This window comes from Callorhinchus milii, unplaced genomic scaffold (genome assembly GCF_018977255.1).
Source record: "Callorhinchus milii isolate IMCB2004 unplaced genomic scaffold, IMCB_Cmil_1.0 Scaffold5, whole genome shotgun sequence".
NCBI classification, from domain to species: domain Eukaryota; kingdom Metazoa; phylum Chordata; class Chondrichthyes; order Chimaeriformes; family Callorhinchidae; genus Callorhinchus; species Callorhinchus milii.
The window spans coordinates 8,806,267-8,829,836 of record NW_024704746.1 but is presented as its reverse complement, the minus strand read 5'-3'; the positions used below and the strand labels follow the sequence as shown (position 1 = coordinate 8,829,836).

General features: G+C 41.5%; 1 protein-coding gene across 1 annotated transcript; it reads right to left on the bottom strand.

The window, feature by feature from the left end:
• Positions 1-679: 679 nt before the first annotated feature.
• Positions 680-22,350, bottom strand: odr4 (odr-4 GPCR localization factor homolog). The gene is made up of 16 exons (XM_007895555.2): positions 22,273-22,350; positions 18,383-18,542; positions 17,349-17,486; positions 14,833-14,931; positions 14,103-14,209; positions 13,175-13,211; positions 12,342-12,476; positions 10,807-10,902; positions 9,612-9,653; positions 8,735-8,863; positions 8,064-8,151; positions 5,804-5,989; positions 3,896-3,928; positions 2,567-2,626; positions 2,010-2,083; positions 680-811 (listed from the first exon to the last, which is right to left on the bottom strand). Exons 2-16 carry the CDS (start codon positions 18,479-18,481, stop codon positions 806-808), a joined length of 1,329 nt encoding a protein of 442 aa, XP_007893746.1. The 5' UTR covers positions 18,482-18,542; positions 22,273-22,350; the 3' UTR covers positions 680-805.
• Positions 22,351-23,570: the final 1,220 nt, after the last annotated feature.

Here is a 23,570-nt window from a genome sequence, read left to right as displayed (position 1 = left end):
CAATTGAATTCACACAAAAATATTTTTGCAGCTCTTTGGCGCTGCTCTGTGGCCACTTTCAAATATTGCAATTTTTTTCTTATTTTGAAACCCAAACTTGAAACCACTGAATCGAGCAATATAAACCTTGCATTTGATATAGCATCTTCAAGATGTCTCAAAGCGCTTCACAGAATATACTGTATATTATGTCGGGTAAACGTGGCAGCGAATTGCGCACAGCAGTGTCCAACAAACAATTGTGGATTGAGCGACCAAATGCAATACAATGACATTTACATATGGCCTTTAATGTCAGGACATTTGAAAGTGCTTAACACTATTGTCTGAGCACCCAAGCTGGGAGTGGGAGCTGATGGGCTTAGGGAGAGGAAACACGACCCGAAGAGAGGCAAGTCTCGAGACGTGCCGTGAATGAGTGAGGGATGGTGTTCCAGAGAGCGGGTGGCAAAATGCTGAGAGCCCAACAACTGATTGTGGTGGGCAGATAAGGCTGAGACATAATGAACCAGATCTCGTGTTATTACAATCCTGAATTCTCTCACATTATTGCATTTGATACAGTGCCTTTCATGTTGGGAGGACGTATCAGAGCGCTTTAATGTAGAGTGACTGACTATATTAGGTGAAAGTCATAAATTTTTCCTGGTCATAATAATACTACAAATTGCAGCAAAAATCTATTGTCTTTCTGTGTGTAATGGTTTTATTCAATGAAAATTGAGAATACAGGTTCAAGCAAACAAACTGGAACTGGATATTATGCATTCCTTGAAATCAGAGTGGGATGGCTGTGTATCACTGCTCAAGGCTGCAAAAAAATAAGGAGATTGGTTAAAGTGCTCCATTAAAATTAACTGCAAACATCTCAAACATTAAGATAATTCTAGTGTTTCCGCCCTGAACATAACACTGGCATTTCAATCATGCTTCAACACACCACAATATAACATAGTAAATTACTTTGGAGCATAGTGACTGTTATGTAAGCAAAAGTGGCTATTAATCTGTCTCAGCAATGTCCCAAAGGGAGCATTACAACAAAACACTTGAATTTATATAGCACATCTCATGCAGGGTAGTGTCCCAGAGCCCTCGACAGTGGCTGAGCACGACGCCGAGCCGGAGGGAGGTGCTCGTAAACACAGTTGAAGAGGAAGGTCTTCAGGCACAATCTGAAGATGGGAAGGAAGAGGCAAGGTGGAGGGATTGAGGGAAACTGTTCCAGAGTTTCATGGCGTAATGACTGAAAGCACGGCCATTAATCTGTTTATTGGAAACATTTGGGTGGGGGAGAGGAACACTGGTCAAGACACTGGGAGATCGACACCTTCTCTGAAATAGGTGTCTCCGTCTTCAATGTCCACTTGGAAAACCTCAACATGTGAGAATGCTTTCAAACTGGTCGGTGACAAGAATAAAACCAGATTGACTAGAATAAAACCTGAGTGACCAATTCAGTATGGCCTCCCAGTAAACAAAGGTCCCAAAGAATGGATTTTGAAGCTCAGTGCAACACAACTGTTTACAGGTAGTTTACATCACCTGCACAGTACTACACAGGCAACAACTAATTTGTTTGGTCCTACTCAGTTCTTTGTTTTAAAAAAAAGTTCAGAGACCTTATACAGAGAAGTAATAAGTGTGGAACTGACTCATAGAAATAAAATACTGCCAGTTTTTTTTATCTGAGAGATTGTCAGCCAGGATACCGGGAGAAACTCCCTCTCGTTTCGAAAAGGCCACGGGATCTTCAATATCCACCTGAACAGGCAAACAAGACCTCAATTTAATGTCTCATCTGAAGGATGAGACATTGAACCAAGGAAGGAAATCATAGATCTATAAATCAAAGAAGCAGCTATCTTCTATACTCATAGCCCCGGAAAACATATCAAAATATAGATCATAAAACTATGTAAACCACATGATACATATAAAGAAAGAGATTGTCTATAACATACGCTTGTTTCTTCAATCCATTTTCACTTTATAGATCTTACTCTTACCCCAACAAAGTTGCCAAAATAAATCAAGGAGACTGCTATTGCAAGTACGCCAACTCCTACTGCAATCACCACACCTAAAATACAACAACAAATTGCGTTTATATAGTACCTTTCACGTCGGGAGGACAACCCAAGGCACTGGTGGATTAGATTTGGGGGGGGGAGGGTGGAGAGATGACTGAAGGTGTGGTCAGAGAGGAAGGTTTTCAGATTGACCTTGAAGGAGGCAAGGAATGGGGCAAGGCAAAGGGTCTCAAGGATGGAGCTCCAGAGAGTGGAGGCACACAGCACATTTTAGCGATTAACACAGTATAGCACCTACAGATTTTCATGGGTAATAACGTAAGGGTCAGGTGGAGAAGCATATGTGGAAGGCTGTATTTATATTATGGTCTTGAATAACTTTAAACATCAGGAGAATAAGATATCCGGGGATGAGCAACAATTTGATTGAGAGGTTCAAAAACAACTGAATCATACCAATGTATAAGTGGGATTCTGCATCACCAACCTCGGCTTGATTAATCATGCATTCTGGACATTCTGCAGAAACCTACCCTTGTAATTAAACTGACCAGCAGCCTCTGGGAGCCTGGCTTTCGGTGTATATTCCACTCCTTTAGGCAAAAAAAAATTCAAATTAGCCAAAGTTAGTTTTATCCCCTACACAAACCTCATTAATTGTACATCTCTTTGGGTACTATATCTGTGCCAGGATTGGAATATAATGATAAAATAATATCGTTACATTTGGTAATAGCGCCTTTCACGTCGGGAAGATGTCTCAAAGGAATTTACTGGATATACTGTAAAGTGCAGTGACTGTGTTTTATGGGTGAAAAGCAGCAGACGATTTGTGCCCAGCAATATCCCAGAAACAGCCATGAAACAAATGACCAATTTGGGGGATTGCTGGCTAGGACATCAGGAGAAACTCCCTTCTCTTTTCGAATAATGCCATGGGATTATTAACGTACACCTGAACAGGCAGATGGGACCTCGGTTTAACATTTCCTCTGAATAATGGCACCTCTGACAATGCAACACATTCTCAGCACTGCATTGGATTATCAGTTTAGACTATATGAGTTATTGTCACAATGTAGACCTTGAACTCACAATCTTCTGTTGGAAGGAGATGGACCAAATGAAAAGAAATGCCTCCAACAAAAGCTAAGGGTACAGCACATCTGATGTTAACCTTCTATTGGGGTAACGAATAACTCCAAGCAGACAGTGCAAACTCACTTCATAAAGCAAATCATGGGACTGTCACATAGGGACACAGGAATTTCTTAAAGGGGGGGGGGGGGTGAGTGTCACTTTCTTTGTGATCACCGTGCTTAAGAGTATCCAAATCACATTGAGAATTTCATGCATCCCACCTACATTTTAAAATTCCAGAGATAAATTGTTGGAATGGAATGTGCACTCTCCCTGGAGGGTCACATTTTACTTCCCTAATTCTGTAAAGTATTAAGCTCAGATTGGCAAGAGCTTACGCTTAGAGACCTCTGAGTGTGCGTAGGGGTAACTGCTGGCATCTAACGAACTAAAACCGCATAGCTTGCCATTGATATCGCTCTCTGGCAAGCTTTCCACTTTGTCACTTTGAAATCCCCAAACGTCAGGACCTGGATGGAGCTTATCTTATAGAATATGGAGGAGGATTTCAAAATAATGAGGAATGCTCATAAATAATATGCAACCAGACGTGTTCTGAAGAACAGATGCATCTGTGTGGTGCCTGCAGTTCTTTTAGGTAATACGCTGGACCAATAGAAAATCACGACCGCAAAATCCAACATTCTCTGCGAAAACAATTCCTTACTGTGTAACCATGTACCTACATTCTCCCACTGGTTTAGCTTCGCCTGCGCCTTTACCTTGCAAAGACTTCGTTAGTGATTCTTGCTCTTCTACATTCGTCGATTGGGAAGCAAAACAAAAGACATTAAATAGTTAGGTCATGGAATAGCAGGACACAATCTGCTGACATCTGAAACCTAAAACGTATTTCATGCATTGCAATAACTTGCGTTTATATTGTACCCTTCATGTAGAGCCATGGTTCTGAGAGAATTAGAAACAGTGCCAGGCACAGAGTGGGAGGGAGAGGAGGTAGGAGAGGGATAACTGTAGGGGAGGTCAGTGGTGTTTGGTGGCTTTGATAACAGATAAAGGATAAGACAGGGGGGATTGAGGCAAGGAGTTCTAGAGTGCAGGACTGAAAGTGGCTGAAAGCTCAGCTGCCATTGGTGGGATGGAGGGTTGAGTAATGCACTGCAGGCCTCAGTTTGCCTAGTGGAGAGCATGAGCCGAAGAGTTAGTCTGGACAAGATCACAAAGATAGGGAGGCGGAAGGGATTTGTAGGTCAGAGTGAGAATCTTTACGTCAATCTACTGACAGGGAGCCAGGGAGCCAATTGAGCCTGGTGAGGATGGAAGTCATGAAGCTGCAATTTTTCATGCAGGTAAGGGTGAGGACAGCAGAGTTTGGATGAGCTGGAGTTGTGAATGGTGGAGCTGGGGAGGCGGTGAGGAGTGCATTTGAATAGTTGAGTGTAGAGATGATGAAAGTGTGAATGGGAGTTAGTGCAGCATTAGTGAAGCGGGCATATCGTGGTGAAGAAAGCCAGTCTTGGCCAGGGACTGGATGTGAGAGAGGAAAGAGAGCTGAAGGTCGGACTGAATATCAAGGTTGCTCACTGTTTCAGTGAGCTGGAGAGAGGGCTGAAAATTGGAGGATGTCAAAGCCAGAAGCAAGGAGTTGTCAGAAGGAATTGAGAAGGGATGCTTCTTGTCCACATTTAGCTGAAGAACGTATCCAGGACTTGATGTCTGACAGGCAGGTGGTCAGAAAACTAGCAGACTTGGAATTAAGGGTAGAAGTAGAGAGGTAGATTTGGGTGTCTTCTGCACAGAAAATAACCCAGTTTCTATATATTCTGTTGTATGCTCTGATTTTGGCATACGTTACTTAACCTGCACTGAGATTTTACTATCACTGAAGAGAGACAAGATCCACCAGCGTCCTTTGCTCACGTTCAGCAGAGGACCGAAGAACAGTGCGCAAAGCAAAAGGTGGAGTTTACTACAATCCCCACGCTCCAATAGAAATCAATTGAGGCGGTTGCTGCTTGTAATTATCAATTAATACCTCTCAAGCCACGCAAAGCCATAATGCCACACGGAGCATACTCAGCACCATGTCTCACCTTCAAGATGATGAGTCTATTGCATAAAATCCGCAGGTGACTCTGCCGACATATTACTTGCAAACAGATACACTTCAATTCTATCAGAGATGCCTAGAATAGGCACTCTAAATTCACTTCCTCTCAATGTCATCCATCTGAACAGGGTGGGTGACAGTAGATAACCTTACCGCACTCTTCTTTCCAGAGGTATAGGCCTTGTGTATCTCTCATCGACCCTGACATAGATCTTATAGCTGGAACACAGATCCTGGATAAAATCCAAGATTTAGCCATGACTTCTAAAAGCTTCCAGCTTCTTCATAAGAGCTTCTCAAGATTAATAGGGTCCTCTGGTTCTCAGTACCATATAGCTTCTGAGGAATACACACAGATTTCCACAAGCCAGGGCCTAGACCCCTTATAGTATTCTTATCCAGACAACTTTAGCCAACACATTCCAACTTCCATTGCAAGTAGGTTCTTGTCAGTAATCATTGGATGCATGCACTACTCATACTGAGGTTCATAAGCCCATTGGTAACTATCTTGTACCAATGAGGGGAAGACTTAATGTGTTTATGGGTATATACTTACCCAACAATATTTCTTCTGCTTTATCCACTTGTGTCAATTGTATCTCAAAGTCTAGAAGTTCCTTAAAGCGTTCTTGTAGCTCCTTATCGCCCTCATCATCAAACATGTAATCACACATGGCAACATTAGAGGGCAAAATTGAGGCAAACACTCTACGTGGAGCTTTGAGGCCTGCTGCATCACTTCCTAGGAAGGAATAGAGCACAAAATTTGTTTCTGACTAGAAATATTGGTATACCTTCACATGTAGACAATACTCGGGACAGTTGCTGCAAAACACATTCCCATAATTTAAGGCATGCATCAGCAACCCGAATTTGGCAAGCAATGATTAATTTTGCTTTTGAATTGCTCCAAACCAAAAATAATGTAATGATACTTGCATTTGATATAGTGCCTTATCACATTGGAATATCCCAAATTGCGTCCCAATGAGTTATTTTGAAATGTAGTGACTATTGTTACTTAGGCAAATGTAGCAGTTAATCTGGTGAATTTAAATGATGGAGGAATATTGTTCAAGGCACTGAGAGAACTCCCTGCTCTTCTTCGAAATATGATTTATAAAATCCTCCTGAACAACCTGAACAGGCAGACGGGACCTCGATTTAACATCTCATTGGAAGACCAAGGTATTGATGTCCAGGTGACAGTACACATAAGAGAGAGAAAGAAAGCATACACATGGGAATGAATGTGTATGAAGGGCTAAGCCATCAAACACAAGAGAGCCCATACACAAAGTAGTGCACAGTAATGCAAGACTGAACCTGCAGACAGCTTGCAGAAAGCAAGACATACAAGGAACAGAAAGTGTGAGTGACAGAGAAAGCGAGTATCAATAATGTGCAGGAGACATTTTGCATGTTCAAAGCAACAGAAAGTGAGTCCATGCAGCAAACAGTGTGTGAATACTCAAATACAAAAAGAGACAATGGAGGATGGATTGAAGGGAGACAGCTAAACTATTAAGGAGAATGATGCTCATACAAGAGACAGTGAATCCCCACTAAGCAGAGAATGTATAATGGGAAAAAGCATGCGTGGACGAGAGGGAGAGGATGCATGACGTAAGAGATACAGAGAAGCTATTTCCTCTGGTGGGGGAATCCAAAACAAGGGGGCATAGTCTTAAAATTAGAACCAGGCCATTTATGAGTGAAATCAGGAAGCATTTTTTCACTCAAAGGGTGGTAGAAATCTGGAATTCTCTCCCCCAAAAGGCCGTGGATGCTGGATCCTTTCACACCTTCAAAAGTGAGGTTGATAGATTTTTTGTAGGTCAGGGTATTCAGGAATATGGGGAGAAAGCGGGAAATTGGAATTGAAAGGATTAGTTGAGGTCCAGATCAGCCATGATCTAATTAAATGTCGGAACAGGCTCGAAGGGCTGAATGGCCTCCTCCTGTTCCATGTTCCGAATAGGAGTATACACTCAACAAAAAAAAATAAAAAATAAAGAGTGGGTTCAACATTGTACTTAACATTTAGGACAGAGAACATGCAAAGGGAGCACTCCTATATGAATATAGGACTAAATACAGGGAAGTGACAAAGTGTGAAAGTAAGAATGCACACATATTTAAGTGTGAAACCAGCCACACATTTCAGGAAAGTCACATGTGAATCACTTGTCTGTGGTGAGTTATTTGACGTCAGCTGGGGCAATAGTAGGGGTGCTGTTCAGTTAATGCATTCTTACCAGCTGAGCCTTCAACTTCAATAGATTTTATGGAATTCATTTAAACGCCAAACAAATATCTATAGAGAACAATATCACAAGTAGTCCTTCAGTGCTGCACCCACAGATGGCAATAGATAAACCAATTTGCCTATAGCAATATCCCACAAACAGCCAGAAAGTGAAAGAACAATGTTATTTGGGGGATTGTCGGCCAAGACACCGAGAACTCCCTTCTCTTTTCCAATAGTGCCCCGGGATCTTTAACACCCAACTGCACAGACAGACAGGATTTTGATTTAACATCTTTCCTAAAGGACAGCACTTCCAACAATGCATCACACTCCAAACTGTGTTATTCAGACTGCATTATATGAACCTCCTGACTCAAGAGTGATACCAACTGAGCCACGCTGTCACACACTTGGGGAAGAACTGAGAATTTTTAAGGACTCCTCTTGATTATTGAGAATTTCTCCTCTCTGATCGGCAACTAAGAGCAACAGGCCAGAATCTAACCTAAACATCCAACACCAAAAAAAATGGAAAAGCATACAGTGAAGTATGGCAGTGGCTTACCAGCACGTGCTCCCTTATTCATAATTTGATCCTCAAAGACCATTTGACAGCGCACTGACACAGTGTTCAGTGCATCTCTTTTTAATGCCTGGTAAGCAAAATCAAATAGGCGAGGTTAATTTTTTTTTAGAAGCTCTGAAATTGTTTTACAAACATTAGAAGGTTTACTGCTGTTCATTTAGGAATTACACTCAGGGCATTTGGAGCAATTCATCCAGAACTGAGACAAGTACATCTCAAATGGTGCCGCAGAGCACACCTACATCTGACATGTATTTGTCAATTAAAGGTATATATAACAATAATATTCCTTGCATTTGATGTAGCGCCTTATGTTGTTCAGGCATCAAAGCGCTTTACAGAATATACTGTAAAGTGAATTGACTATACATTTTGTGGGTGAAACATGGCAGCCAATTGCGCACAGCAGTGTCCCACAAACAGTTAAACAGATGTATGGAGTAAGGAAACTTGCCTAAGGTTTTGCCCTGCCTGAGAATCGAACCCAGATCCGCTCGCTTGTGAGGCGAGTGCTCTAACCAATACGTAACAGGTCTCCACATATAAACATGCTCAAAATACACAAGAGCTTAAAAGGATTTATATTTTAACAATTGACTTAATATTTGCCTTGACAAACGAATGAATTATGTTGACTGCAAATACTGTACCAGAATGGCATCTTTTACTTTTGTTTTACTACCATGCAAATAAGCCCTGCAGTGTATAACTCCCTTCACAGTGATTGAGCTTGCGCAAGTTTGGATCACAGCCGTAGTCTGACTCGCAGGGTTGAAGCCCTTTAAACAAAAACAGTTGTTTAGAACGTAAAGCACAGCATCACAGTTGTAAACTAATATTAATAATAATTCTTGCATTTGATATAGCGTCTTATCACATCGTCAAGATGTCTCAAAGTGCTTTACAAGATATACTGTAAAATGACTGTGCATTTTGTGGGCGAAATGCAGCAGCCAGGTGCATACAGCAATGTTCCACAAACAGACCAATTTTATTTTGGGGAATTGTTGACCAGGACACTGGGAGAAATTCTCTTCTGATTTCGAACAGGTCAAGGGATGTTTAACGTCCACCTGAACAAGCAGTTTAACGTCTCATTCGCAGGGCAGCACCTCCGACAATGCATCTCCCGCAGTTGCTAAGGACGTGATGGATAAGGAGACGCGATTGCCTTCCTGACAGATTGCAGTAGCGGCCGGCATTGTTTTGGCTCTCAGCGCTACGTCTTCCCAAACGCCAGCTCCTGCCGCTGCCATGGGAGAATGTTCACGAGGGAGGGAGGGAGGGAGTGGAAGTTGGAAATGGCCTTGGGTCAGATAAAATCACCTGTTGGGCCGGTTGCGGCCTGCGGGCCACCAGTTGGACTACGCTGGTGTAAATCGTTGCCTTTGAAAACTTAAAATAATTAAATATAGCTATAAATATATACAATGCGTTTATGTAAATAACTTCACATTTCATTCAAAATATCTAACTTTAAAGAAAGAAAGAACGAGACTTGTAGAAATTAGCAGTAAAATAGCTAACAGGAGGTAACAGGAACTGGACTTTCAATGATGTTTTCTTTTTCTGTGGAAATAACAGAAAAATAAACAAATTCAGTACAAATAAAAAGAGAATACATGGATTTGATAAGCATTGTAATACACAAATAATAATAATCCTTGCATTTGATATAGCGCTTTTCACGTCTTCTAGACGTCCCAAAGCGCTTCACAGAATATACTGTAAAGTGAATTGACTGTATATTTGTGTGAAAACGCAGCAGCCAATTGCGCACAGCAATGTCCCACAGTCGTGGATTGAAAATGACCAATTTATTATTGTTTTTTTTGGAGGGATTATTATTAGGCGTGTGGAGTAAGGAAACTTGCCCAAGGTTTCGCCCTCTGCCTGGAATTGAACTCAGGTCTCTCACTTGCAAAGCGAGTGCTCTAACCACTGAGCTATAGGACTCCACATGACTCCAAAAGAAATGACAAATGTATGGATTACAGAGTATTTGACATGCATTTTAATAAACTACTAAATAACATAGTACGTAAACTACAAATAACTTGTTGAAAGTTACTTCTTGAAAATTAGTGCAATGTTTCTACATTTCTGTACACTGCAATTGAGATTTATAGTGCCTTTCACATCGAGGACATCTCAAGGCATCTCACACTCCTGGCTGGGTATCCGATAACGGGGAGGGCAAAGATGACTGAAAACTCAGGCAAAGAGGTGAGTGTTGAGGTGGGCATTGAACGTGGGAAGGGAGGGAGTGAGTCACAGGGAGTCCAGGATGGAATTCCACAGAGCAGGGGTAAGATGGCTGAAAGCTCACTCACCAAAAGTGCGACAGAAAGAGTAGGGGACATGAAGCAACCAGTGAAGGCCACTGAATGAAGGGAGTGGCTGGATTTGTAAGGCTGCAGGAGGTCACAAAGGGATGGCGTGGAGGCAATTAAAGGAATTAATTCCCGCAAATTAAGTTAAAGAATGAGGATCTTTTATTCAATTCAAAACTCCCTTCTCTTTCCCTTGTACCATGGGATCTTTAATATTACCTGAACAGAAAGATGGGACAGACCTCGGTTTAGCACCTCGAACAATGCAGGTAAGTGGTAGAGGTGGGAAATGGTACAGAGACTTACTTCAGAGTGGTTCAGAATAATTACTCAATCCAAAGTTTATAAGTAACTTTTTTTTGTGAAGGGAACGAACCAAAGCTTCATACCTGTCCTTCAACTAGCTCAGTATCTTGATCTCTCAAGCGTCCATTTACTAGATAAGAGCTGTGAAGAATTTGTTGTGCCCAGGTAGACAGACCACTCTAGCGGAGGTTAACAAAATGAACATAGAATGTAAAATATTAATTATACAATTGCATTTAAACTATCCAGCCCATTTTGTTCAAGATCCTTTATTTTGTCTTTAGCTTTTAAAATGTCCCTTTTTTAATATGCACACACAGTATTCTCATCTCAATACAAACAAAACTCAATTATCTTAAAAAGAGGGTACTTTGTACTACATCTAAAGGAATACACCAAGTAAAAATGTTCAGACAGATAAAGATGCAGCAGGGATATGAACAAACACAACACAAGGTTCTATTCTGAAACATGCAACTACAATACACCACACTCTACAGGATTCAAGTGTTGCTCTAATCAGCAGGCCATCACACTTCAATTTGGCCCTGTGGGCTTTCAAGAGGGAATAAAACCTTCCTGGAAGACATCAGTGCTTTGCCACGTTGTAGCTATTGGTCCCAAATAGTTCCAGGACAGCTTTTTCCAAGATTATCAAATTAAGTTGCAAGCCTTTGGGTCTTTGCACCTGAGCTGTTCAGTACGGGAATGCTTTCAGAAGTGTGGCAGTCTTTTAAACAAAGATAAGAGATTACTTCCCAGGGGAGTAATCATTTCCTGTGTGTACATGCTTGAAATTAATAGAGAAAACATATATATGGGAAGATCACAATACAAGGTGAGAAAATAAAATTAAACTTTCATAAAAATGATTAAAGAAAAAAGCTTTTGATAGCCACCTAACAACAACAACAAGATTGGATTTATGGAGCGCCTTTCACGTCGGGAGGAAGTCCCAAGATGCTGGGACCTGAAGTTTTGGTCTCCTTATTTAAAGAAGGATGTACTTGCCTTGGAGGGGGTGCAGTGTAGATTTACTAGGTTAGTACCAGGGATAAAGGGGTTGAGTTACGAGGATAGGCTGACTAATTTGGGCCTATATTCTCTAGAATATAGAAGAATTAGAGGGGATCTTATAAACCTATAAGATCACCAAAGGGCTTGATAGAGTGGATAGTGGGAGATTGTTTCCCCTGGTTGGAGAAACTAAAACCAGGGGTCACAACCTTAAAATCAGAGGCCAGCCCTTTCGCACTGAGTTGAGGAAGAACTTCTTCACTCAAAGGGTGGTGAATGTATGGAACTCACTACCCCAAAAGGCTGTTGACACTCAGTCCTTGAACATATTCAAGACTGAGATAGATATGTTTCTAATTGCAACAGGGATTAAGGGATATGGGGATAAGGCAGGGTCAGGTTATCAGCTGGAGTTAGATTAGAAGATCAGCCATGATTGAATGGCGGGGCAGGATCGAAGGGCCGAATGGCCTCCTCCTGCTCCTACATGTTAAGTCGTGATCGCCACATTTCAATACACACTGATCTGGGGCCTGTAACCCAGAAGAACCTTTGATGTCCCTAGTAGATGTGAACAAAACACAACTTAGCCTGCTCATACCATTGTATCCTTGTCAAGGTGACTGACGTTGGTAGTTGGTAGAGGGATGCGAACATCTACGCTGAGGGAACCTTCCACTTGTGGCCAGGTAGATGTTAAGGGGCTCGGTTTCACCTCTAGAGTCTTAATAGCAGACTTAAAAATGCAAGGAAACAAAATCTAGTTTAGAAAAAGCATGCTTTAATTCTCTGACCACCTACCACATTTGACTTATTTACTGCAACAACAACTTGTATTTATATAGCAACCTTCACCGGGTTAGCACCACGGAGCGCTTAACAATTGTGTAGTTTGACACTAAGCCAGAAAGTTCCTATTTATTATTAATATATTATTTGTTATTCCAAGATCACAGGTTCAAGCACACTCATTGTTTTAAAATCTTATTATTATATTGTCTTTTTATTAAAGTCCCAATGCTAGAATACACAATGGAATCTTTGAACGTTACTTCATTATATAAAGAATTAAACAACGATCTGTCATATAAAAAAATCTTTTATACTTTGATGTTTTTACACTTAGTCAGTAGGTGTGGGTCCGCTAATAATAATCCTTGCATTTGATTATAGCGCCTTATCACTTCGTTGAGATGTCTCAAAGCGCATAACAGAATATACTGTAAAGAGAATTGACTGTACATTTTATGGGCAACCAATTGCGCATAGCAGTGTCCCACAAATAATCGTATTAATGTAGAGATTCACATTTCAAGTCTTGATCGTTCTACATCACACACCAGAGCCAAGGTACAAACCTGTTACAGAACAAAATTAAAACATCAGACAGTTCTAAGCAAAATTTATCTTAAGCCTTATTATATGTCTTCTCACCTCTGGGTTTTGAACATCATAGGTTCGTAATTTCAATCTGTAAATATTGAACTCAGGAAAAGTTCAGTCCTTTTTTGTTAAAGTAGAATAGACTTTACAAAATTATAATTTATTTATCTTCACTGGTTTCCTATTGATTTATCATTTGATAAAGGCAGACAATTAATCTATAATTCAGATTTTTTAATAGGTTGTTTCCTCCAAAGGAACAGCTTAGGCAATATTTTAATTCAGCTCTCACTGAGGAGAGAATTATCAGTCATCTCACTGATCAATTTGTCATCTCAGATCTAAAGTATGCCTGAATACTTTCTCTCTCCCATCAGCAGAAAATACCTGGAGAAGTAAAACAAACATAAAAGCATCCGATCCTTTCACATAGCATTTGTTCTATAGCTCTGAATTGAATATGCTCCTTTCTTTCAGAATGCCAGAGAGAACGTGAAATCTAATATCCTCTCTTGCCCCCTCCCCGAGTAAGGAATGCAAAGAACGACGGAAAAATAAATTCAAGGGTTTCTAACACTCAAAGGAGCAACAAAAATCATCAAACCATCTTATTGTGACAGCAATGTCAATCTATTATCCCGGATAAGCGATCCGCCAATCGACTAACAATCGGGTTCCTACTTACTGCTAGGTAAGTTACTTACTGCTAGTTAAACAGAGGGGTGTGGAGTAAAGAAACTTGTGCAACATTTTGCCATGCCGAAAATAGAACCCAGGTCCCTCGTTTGCGAGGCAAGTGCTCTAACCACTGAGCTACAGGACTCCACTTGTGTTATAAACGGCTTAATTTTGAAAGGAAAGCATACCATATGAGAGCGAATCCCTATTACCATTTCACGATACTCCTAACATTTCAGGCCGGCGGAGAATACTCCTCTCAATTTTGTACCAAGTATTGCTCCTCTCGATTAAAAGATACATTTTTGAATCAGCGTAGATTTGGAGAACTATTCGTTCCGTTGACTCTTCTGCCATTAAACTCCAAATTCTTTCCTTCACAATGGAATTCTCTACACCAGTTGCCAACTGCAGTGGAAAAGAAGCCATAACGTTAAAATAAACACTGCATCTTTTGACTATTCAAAGAAAAATATTAACCAACAAATTAGGCTATTAGTTCACAAGGTCAGCTGAGAGTCTGCAGGATATCAGTGAGTTTTTGGGTGAGTTCCACTATTTGGCAAGCTGATTAGGATTACATCATGCAATGTGGAACAAATTGTCTGTATCTGTTTATTCAATCCTAGAACCATTCTAAGCTACGCATACCCCTGGAGAGGTAGGTGTACAATGCAGGAGATTTTCTTTTGGTCAAGACACTGGAGTCTATTATGCTCCATTTATGCATGGTTTAGAAAGATGTATTTTAGCAGTAATTTTTTACACAAGAAAATCAGAAAGCAATGAAAATGCATGAAGGAAGCAAGGGACTTTCAGCTGAAACAAACTTTTAAATGGTATGAAAAGATTGCACAAGCTTCATGCCATTATATTTTGATTCTGTTCAAAAATAAAACTTTTGTATGGCACATTAAGCTTCCTAGGTAATTTCTATTGTGGATCTTGCATTTTATCTAACATTTCACTATACGTAACACAATATTGCTGTCTACTGAACACAAAGGGAACTCTCTAAGGTTTGTACTCACTTTCCGAAAAATGTCCTGAGCCTCTTCCTTTGTCATATTTGGTGGTCTGATGAGAAAGACTCCAATAATTACCACTCCACCTGGTAGCATCCTGGAAACCTGGAGAATGTAGGGAAACAATAAATTGCACTTATATAGTGCCTTTCACATAGGATATCGTCATCAAACACAGGGATAGAATGGAAACCAGAGGTAGAAGATAATGGGTGAGGAAAGAGATGACCAAAAGTGCAGTTCCAGTAGGTTTTCAGAAGGGATTTGAAAGAGGGGAAAGGTGCATACCAGAAGGATTTGGGGAGTTCCAAAGCAGGGCCACAGTTGCTGAAAGCGCGGTCGGCAGTGATGGGTGAACGAGCAGGTGACATGCAAGAGGCTAAAGGTAGTGAAGTATGGGGGAGTCTAATTGCAGGAGAACGCAGAGCTAGGGTGGTGTAAAGGCATGAGCAATTCGAAAGTCATAACAAGGATATTGAAGTTAATTTGCTAGTGAATAGGAAGCCAGTGGAGCCTGGCAAGCGCAGTTGTGATAAGCAAAGCCTGGTGTGGGGAACAATATTGCTGCAGAGTCCTGAATAAGCTCGGTTTATGGAGGGTCAAGCTGAGAAGGCCCCACGGAGATCATTAGGAAGTTCAAGTTTGGAAGTGACAAAGGCACAGCGATATGACTTGGTCAAGAACTGGATTAAGGAATGATGGTTGAATAAACGCCAAGGCTGTGTGTGCACTGACTCCATGAGCTGAAGTGAACAGCTGGAGAGATTGATAGTCACAATATGAGGTGTGGAAGAGCTGGAACAAGATTAGTTAGGGTTCCACTCCTGATCACTCGATGTGAGGAAGTGAGGTGAGGATAGGAACTGGTCTTCGTTCTGGTGCTCCTTACAGTCGAATAGTCTATCTATACTCTGAAACACTCACATTACATTTGACTACTTAAGTAAGGCACCTGGGGATAAATGGCGCCCATGGAACCATTCACCAACGTGCCTGAGCAATGTTAGGAGAGGTGGAAGAGATGGGGTGGGAGAAACTGGAGCGGAGGCCGGTTGAATCAGACACTGACAAGAGCTGGAATTGAGTTCTAACAGAAAGGCCTTAGATTTGACAAATCAAATCTAGCTGAACTGCCGCAAAGCAACTTTGTCCAAATCACACAAGACAGACAATGTGTAAATACGGTTGATAAATACTGAAATAACAAGCTTCAGGGACAAAGAAAAAAATTAAGTTAACTTGAATTTTTGAAGCAGTCTAAAGTGCTTGACGAGTAATTACTGTCAAGTTGCAATCATTTTTGTAGGCATAAATGGCAGCTATTTACACCCCACAAACAGTTATGTCCAATTAATTTGAAGTACTGTCAGCCAGCTCAATGGAAGAAACTCCTCTCTTTTCAAATAGAGTAATGGAATCTTTGAAGTCCATTTCAACAAGCAGACAAAACCCGGTTTCACACCTGATCTGAAACAAAATGCAGCAACTCCCTTTTACTGGCTGAGTTATAGCTTAGGTTCTGAGGTAGCGACCAACAGTAACTGAATAAATACAAGAAATTACGTTTGTATAGCGTCTTTCACTTCGGGAGGACGTCCCCAGGCACTGGACAGTCAAGTAATTGCACCCAAGATGAGGTTGGGATTAGGAGGGGTGGAGGGTAGGAAGAGTAGGAGGATGACTGAAGGCATGGTCGAAAAGAAAGGTCTTGAGACGGGCCTTGAAGAAGGCAAAGGAAGGGGCGAGGTGAAGGGACTGTGGGATGGCGTTCCAAAGGGTGGGGGGCAGAAAGGCTGATGGTGGGGCGGGCAGGTCGGGGGACATGGAGCAGGTCAGAGCCCGTTGAGCGGGTAATAAGTGGGAATGTTTAAACCCAAGATCTTATTAGTTCTTAACATTATATCGAGGTAGCAACATAATTCAAATAATAATAAATAATTCAAACTCTGCAACAAAGACTATATTCAGAAGACAGAAGATGATCAAATAGTTACAGATTAATTACTACTGTGAATGAATACAGGAACAGAATGACTATGGAGACTAGATGCTGACAAAAATCATATTGTATGCTTTTGAAGCTGCCCAGACATACTACATATGCACTTCCAGTCCTGTATATTCCTCAAACAAAGGAACATATTCAGGAATGTTGAATCTGACAATACAATTTAAGGAATGAGATTCTGGGAAAAGGACAAACTTTGAAATTGAATATGTCCAATCTTTCGAACAATCATCATAAATCTCTTAGAAATGCTAGATCTTTGCAAACCAGTTTTATTTTTAAACACACGTAAGAAAGCAAAGTGCAGGCTCTTATTGTAAGCCAGGAGTTTACTGTATAATGCACAATGAATCCCTTGAATAAAAGAGAGTAGTAAGACACAATCGTAATAGCAACAACAAGTTGGATTTATATAGTGACTTTCACGCAGGATAGTGTCTCAGAGTGCATAATTCACAGCAAGATGTCTTTCCCACCATTGTTTAATAGCATTTAATTTCATGCAAACACTGACCTGTCGAGCATGCTCACAAACCCAATCAACGTCAGTCGCTTCCAATTCATTCGTACTGGGCGAATCACCTGCACTCGCCTGTGGTTCTTTAGGTGGGGTTCGAGCAGCAAAAATAATATAGGTTTTTGTTGAAGTAATCTGCAAAAATAGTAGACACACTTCAGGTAGATATTTTAGATTCGCTGCATTTTCACTTTTTCTTTGTTATCTCTTAGATGACTGAACTTGGGATTCTCCCAGTTGATGATAATATTAAACTGAAGAGATAACACTGTGCAAGTCTCTCCCAGAGACAAACCATTAACAGGTTGCCTAGATATCTGTAAGCATGGAGTCTCAGGAACATCCAAAGGGAGAGGTCACTGTAAATGGTAGCACTTTGATCTGGTAGTTCCATATACTAAATTAAAGGTATGTCACTTAATTCAACTGCAGCTGTTGTCTGCCTAGATGGCCTAAGGAAGAATGATCCATCAGATTTCTCTTTCATAATGAACAATCAGAGATTCAATTTCAGTACTGCAATGCAGCAGCACTGAGATTCACATTTTCTCATTTGCACGGTACTTGAATAATGTGAAAGAAATGTACAAAGTCCTCACACAAAGAACAATGAAATTCGATCTGATCATCAGGATTTTTAAACCCACGAGTTTCCCATAAATTCATAAAGGGGTACAATTCTTTCAGCTGTTTGGGGAAGTGAGGACCTATAGTATTAGTTAAAAAAACCAACACATTACAGTACATCTCATATAAATCACATCAATTGGGACCATACATTTAATATGACTTTTGAAAAGTATGAGTTATGTCAAACTTGCATCAAATATAAACTCTTGAACAGAATTTGGTCAGATGTACATCTTTGGCAATCATACGATTTATACAAATTAGACTTCTGCAAGTTTTATTGTATGCACTGACGCAACTTTTGTATGATTAAATACAGTAGTTAAAGGGCTGGGGAGGGGAAAGATGACCGAAAGCTGGCAAGAATTTTTGCCAGTAAAATATCACAGCATTTTGCTTACCTGTCCTAGTAAAATACCAGTTGTCCCATACTTCTCTTCTGCCTTCAGCTTCTTAAGATATCTCTCGCTGTACTCCCCAAGAACATAACTTCTTCCCATACTGAGATGTCCCTAGTGATCTGGTCCAGATCATGCACAAAGAAAGAAGTCTTCACTCTTCCTTTTTAAAAGAAACATCATATTTATAGCATTATTAAAAAAAATTCTCCCCGAGTCTACAACAACTAAATTAAAGGTATGTCTTTTACTTCACCCGCAGCTATCTTAATTAATCACAATATTCTCCACACAAGGACATTGCACTATGCCACGTTTAATACAATGCAACATGTATTTTTTGATTACTTATAGAAACGGAGCAGAATACTGCTGAGATCGAAAATTCAGTGAGAGGAGAAGTTTAGGAATGAACCCAATGCACCTAGCTCAGTTCATCATTTCACCAACGTGGAAAAGTACCAGAGAAAAGGCATTTCTCTATGGGAAGATAAGTTTGCATAACAAAAATACCAAAACAATATAATTGCTTATTCAAATATCTTTTACTTTGTATAAAGCATAATGTAGCCAAACTTACTTTGCAGCTATCCTAGATAATCTCTAATGCTATCATATAGGGCTATAAAACAAATCGTGGAAATTCCTAGGAATTATAGCTTATAAATGACATAAGGCACCCAGAAAACAACCAAACACTTTGTTGATCTTGCCCTGTGGACATGTTGAAACTTTTAAAAATAATAAGTAGCATTTCCAGCACCAAGCAAATTCATAATCCAGCTGCACCAGGTGTCTGACACTTTGCTGCTCCACAGAATGTTATGCCAATTAAAGTAAGCAGACAAAACTGAGGAATCTAGAAGTACGAATATTTACAAGCAAAATATGCTTTCTGAATCGTGGCTCCTGCCATCCTCTCAGCTGGAGGTATGCCCACCATGAATGCACCAGGAGAGGAGAGTAATCAGAGGGAGATAATATATTATAATCTCTGCATTTGATATTGTGCTTTATCATGTTGATGCAACATCTCAAAGTGCTTCACAGGACTTTTACTGTAAAGGGTAGTTACTGTATTCAAAAATAATAATTTGGTCACTCATTCCATGAATGTTTGTGGGACATTGCTGTGCGCAATTGGCTGTCATGTTCGCCCATAACATATACAATCAATTCACGTTACAGTATATTCTGTGAAGCACTTTGTGAGATCTCAAAGACGTGATAAGACCTATATCAAATGCAAGTGTTATTTATTATTAACACTGATCAAAGCTCCAATTCTATATTGTTTCACAAATAATGCAACTATATTAAATAAGAATCTAACCCAACTACAGAAAGAATTGAACACGTTGCACATTATAGAACAGATACGTCTGTAAGAGAAAAGTGCCTTGCCCCATACTTGCAGTAACACAAAGGAGTCTCTTTGGCCTGGAAATTGAAGTATCTTATGGGTGAAAGGGTGGAGGAGGAGGAGTCAGCATTGGCACCTTCACTAATTTAGCAGCACTTATTACGAATGGAAGGTGTAATCCATCGTAGTGAATTGTGAATCAAACAAGGACTGTTGCGAACTGCTTCGCTATGTTCCAACTGTTTTCGGTTTATTGCTATGGCGAAAACTTCCAGGTAAATTTATGTAATGTTTGATTAGCTGGTGGTTTGTGATGTCACCTGAACCCACTCAACTCACAGACACCCTGTGGTTGGTCATGAGTAGTTTTTAAGATTTTCCATTTTGGGTAGGGATTGAATTAATGTTAAATAGTTTGGTTTTGTTGTTGGCAGCACTAATCAACAAATCAGAAATATTGGGACCCTCGACGTAGTTTGCTCCTTTTGGTTTAAAGAGGAAGCTGCATCTACTCAAATGCCCCTTATAATTCTGAATGCGACAATTCTGTACACTTACCACTGACTCAAGTCACCCTTTGAGACCCACCGTTATCCTTCAAACCTGCTCACCACAGGCAGGTGGAAGGAGACATTTTACATTGTTATCGCACTGTGACATTATAAAGCTCAGCTCAGGTGACATCATGAATGGGAAGCACTGCGTAGGCTCCACTCATGATGTCACATGTAATTGGGGACATTTCTGCTCCCTGACCGATTGACTGAATGTAGCCGTAGGTAAAATAATCCTTGCGTTTGATATCAATGCTGAAACATCTTAAAAGGCTTCACAGGTAATTACTGTCCAACGTAGGGCGGCGTTGAACGACATTATATTTATGTAGCACTTTTCTGATCCAAAGTGCTGAACCCCCTCCCCCACTTTTCCTGGCTCTCAACACCAAATGCAAGAGAAAAATCTAATTATGGCACACGCTCCTCCCAATGACACAGGATGTTTCATTTCACATATAAATGGGCCGAATGTCCTTCTTCTATACTGCAAAAACAATTCTACACCCCCCGTGGAGCGTTTTTGAGATGTTTCAACAGCATGACAAGACGCGATATTAAATGAGGATTGTTATAGGGATTATTAAATATTTTAATGTACAAAGCACTCGAGAGAGGTTTACTTTACATGAAAGGCAGTAAGGTATTATTATGAAATGACCAACTGACCAACTTTGTGATCTCACTTGTGATATCCATTCCTATGCTGTGCCATCAGAAGGCGGACGCTATTCACAAACTGGGACCTTAAATATTGGCAATAAACTTGTGAAAAAGGATGGACAATCAAATGATAGCACATGCCCTCTTACCCAATGGCACAGGATTGTGGGGCTCGTGGTTCCCTTAAGTGACCATTTCACTTCGGGTGAATCATGGAATCAAACCTAATCACCGACCAAAACAGTCACAATCAATCACAGACAGACACAGACAATCAGACAGACACAAACAACACAGACACACACAATCACAGACACAGACAATCAGACAGACACAAACAACACAGACACACACAATCACAGACACACACAACACAGACACAAACAACACAGACACACACAATCAGACACACACAATCACAGACACACACAATCACAGACACACACAACACAGACACACACAATCACAGACACACACAATCACAGACACACACAACACAGACACACACAATCACAGACACACAACACAGACACACACAACACAGACACACACAATCACAGACACACACAATCACAGACACAAACAACACAGACACAAACAACACAGACACAAATAACACAGACACACACAATCACAGACACACACAATCACAGACACACACAATCACAGACACACACAATCACAGACACAAACAACACAGACACACACAATCACAGACACAAACAATCACAGACACAAACAACACAGACACACACAATCACAGACACACACAATCACAGACACAAACAACACAGACACACACAATCACAGACACACACAATCACAGACACACACAACACAGACACACACAATCACAGACACACAATCACAGACACACACAACACAGACACACACAATCACAGACACAAACAACACAGACACAAACAACACAGACACAAATAACACAGACACACACAACACAGACACAAACAACACAGACACACACAATCACAGACACACACAATCACAGACACACAATCACAGACACACACAACACAGACACAAACAATCACAGACAGAACACTATCAGACACCGACACACTCACAACCACAGCCACAACCAACCAGACAATCATAGACAGACATAAACAAACGCACGTGCACCGGGAGGCCTATCGGGGCCTGAACTGGTGCCAATCCCTCCACTGCATCCACCAACTCTAATCCGCCTCTTCTCCCCGCGGTCCCTGTCGCTGCTCTGTACTGTACAGCGGGTCTGTCTGTCTGTCTGTCTGCCCTCCCCCAGGGCTGTGGTGTCGGTGTGAGGCTCTTACCTCTCTGTCCGCTCGCAGCCCCTCTCTCCCCCACTCCCACTCTCTTCGCCTCCCGTCCCTCAGCCAATCAGCGCCGCACGGGCAGCGCGGATGACGTGTCGCTCAACTGCCTACTGCGTGCGCAGCCGAGACCCCACTCTCAACTGCCAAGGTCTCGAGCGCGGGTTTAAATTCAAACAGTGGCTCAACAGCCCCAGTAATACCCCAATACCCCCCCAGTAATACCCCAATACCCCCCCAGTAATAACCCCCCAGTAATACCCCAATACCCCCCCAGTAATACCCCAATACCCCCCCAGTAATACCCCAATACCCCCCCTGTAATACCCCAATACCCCCCCAGTAATACCCCAATACCCCCCCATGTAATACCCCAATACCCCCCCAGTAATACCCCAATACCCCCCCAGTAATACCCCAATACCCCCCCAGTAATACCCCCCCCGTAATACCCCAATATCCTCCAGTAATACCCCCCCAGTAATACCCCAATACCTCCCCAGTAATACCCCCCCAGTAATACCCCAATACCCCCCAGTAATACCCCAATACCCCCAGTAATACCCCAATACCCTCCAGTAATACCCCCCAGTAATACCCCAATACCTCCCCAGTAATACCCCCAGTAATACCCCAATACCCCCCCAGTAATACCCCACAGTAATACCCCAATACCACCCCAGTAATACCTCAATACCCCCCAGTAATACCCCTCACGGTAATACCCCCCCCCCCCCAGTAATACCCCAATACCCCCCACAGTAATATCCCCCAGTAATACCCCCCAGTAATACCCCAATACCCCCCCCAGTAATACCCCAATACCCCCCAGTAATACCCCCCCAGTAATACCCCAATACCCCCACAGTAATACCCCCCCAGTAATACCCCAATACCTCCCCAGTAATACCCCCCAGTAATACCCCAATACCCCCACAGTAATACCCCCCCAGTAATACCCCAATACCCCCCAGTAATACCTCAATACTCCCCCAGTAATACCCCTCGCGGTAATACCCCCCCCAGTAATACCCCAATACCACCCACAGTAATATGCCCCAGTAATACCCCCCCAGTAATACCCCAATACCCCCCAGTAATACCCCCCACAGTAATACACCCCCAGTAATACCCCAATACCCCCCAGTACTACCCCCCAGTAATACCCCAATACCCCCCACAGTAATACCCCCCCAGTAATACCCCAATACCCCACAGTAATACCCCAATACCCCCCACAGAAATACCCCAATACACCCCACAGTAATACCCCAATACCCCCACAGTAATACCCCAAT

Coding starts and splice junctions, on each gene's coding strand:
- odr4 (XM_007895555.2), bottom strand. CDS start 18,481: ATGGGAAGAAGTTATGTTCTTGGGGAGTACAGCGAGAGATATCTTAAG. Junction 12,477..13,174: donor ATGATGTTCAAAACCCAGAG/GTGAGAAGACAT, acceptor TGCATTTTTAAG/TCTGCTATTAAGACTCTAGA. Junction 8,152..8,734: donor AAGTAAAAGATGCCATTCTG/GTACAGTATTTG, acceptor TTTGCTTACCAG/GCATTAAAAAGAGATGCACT.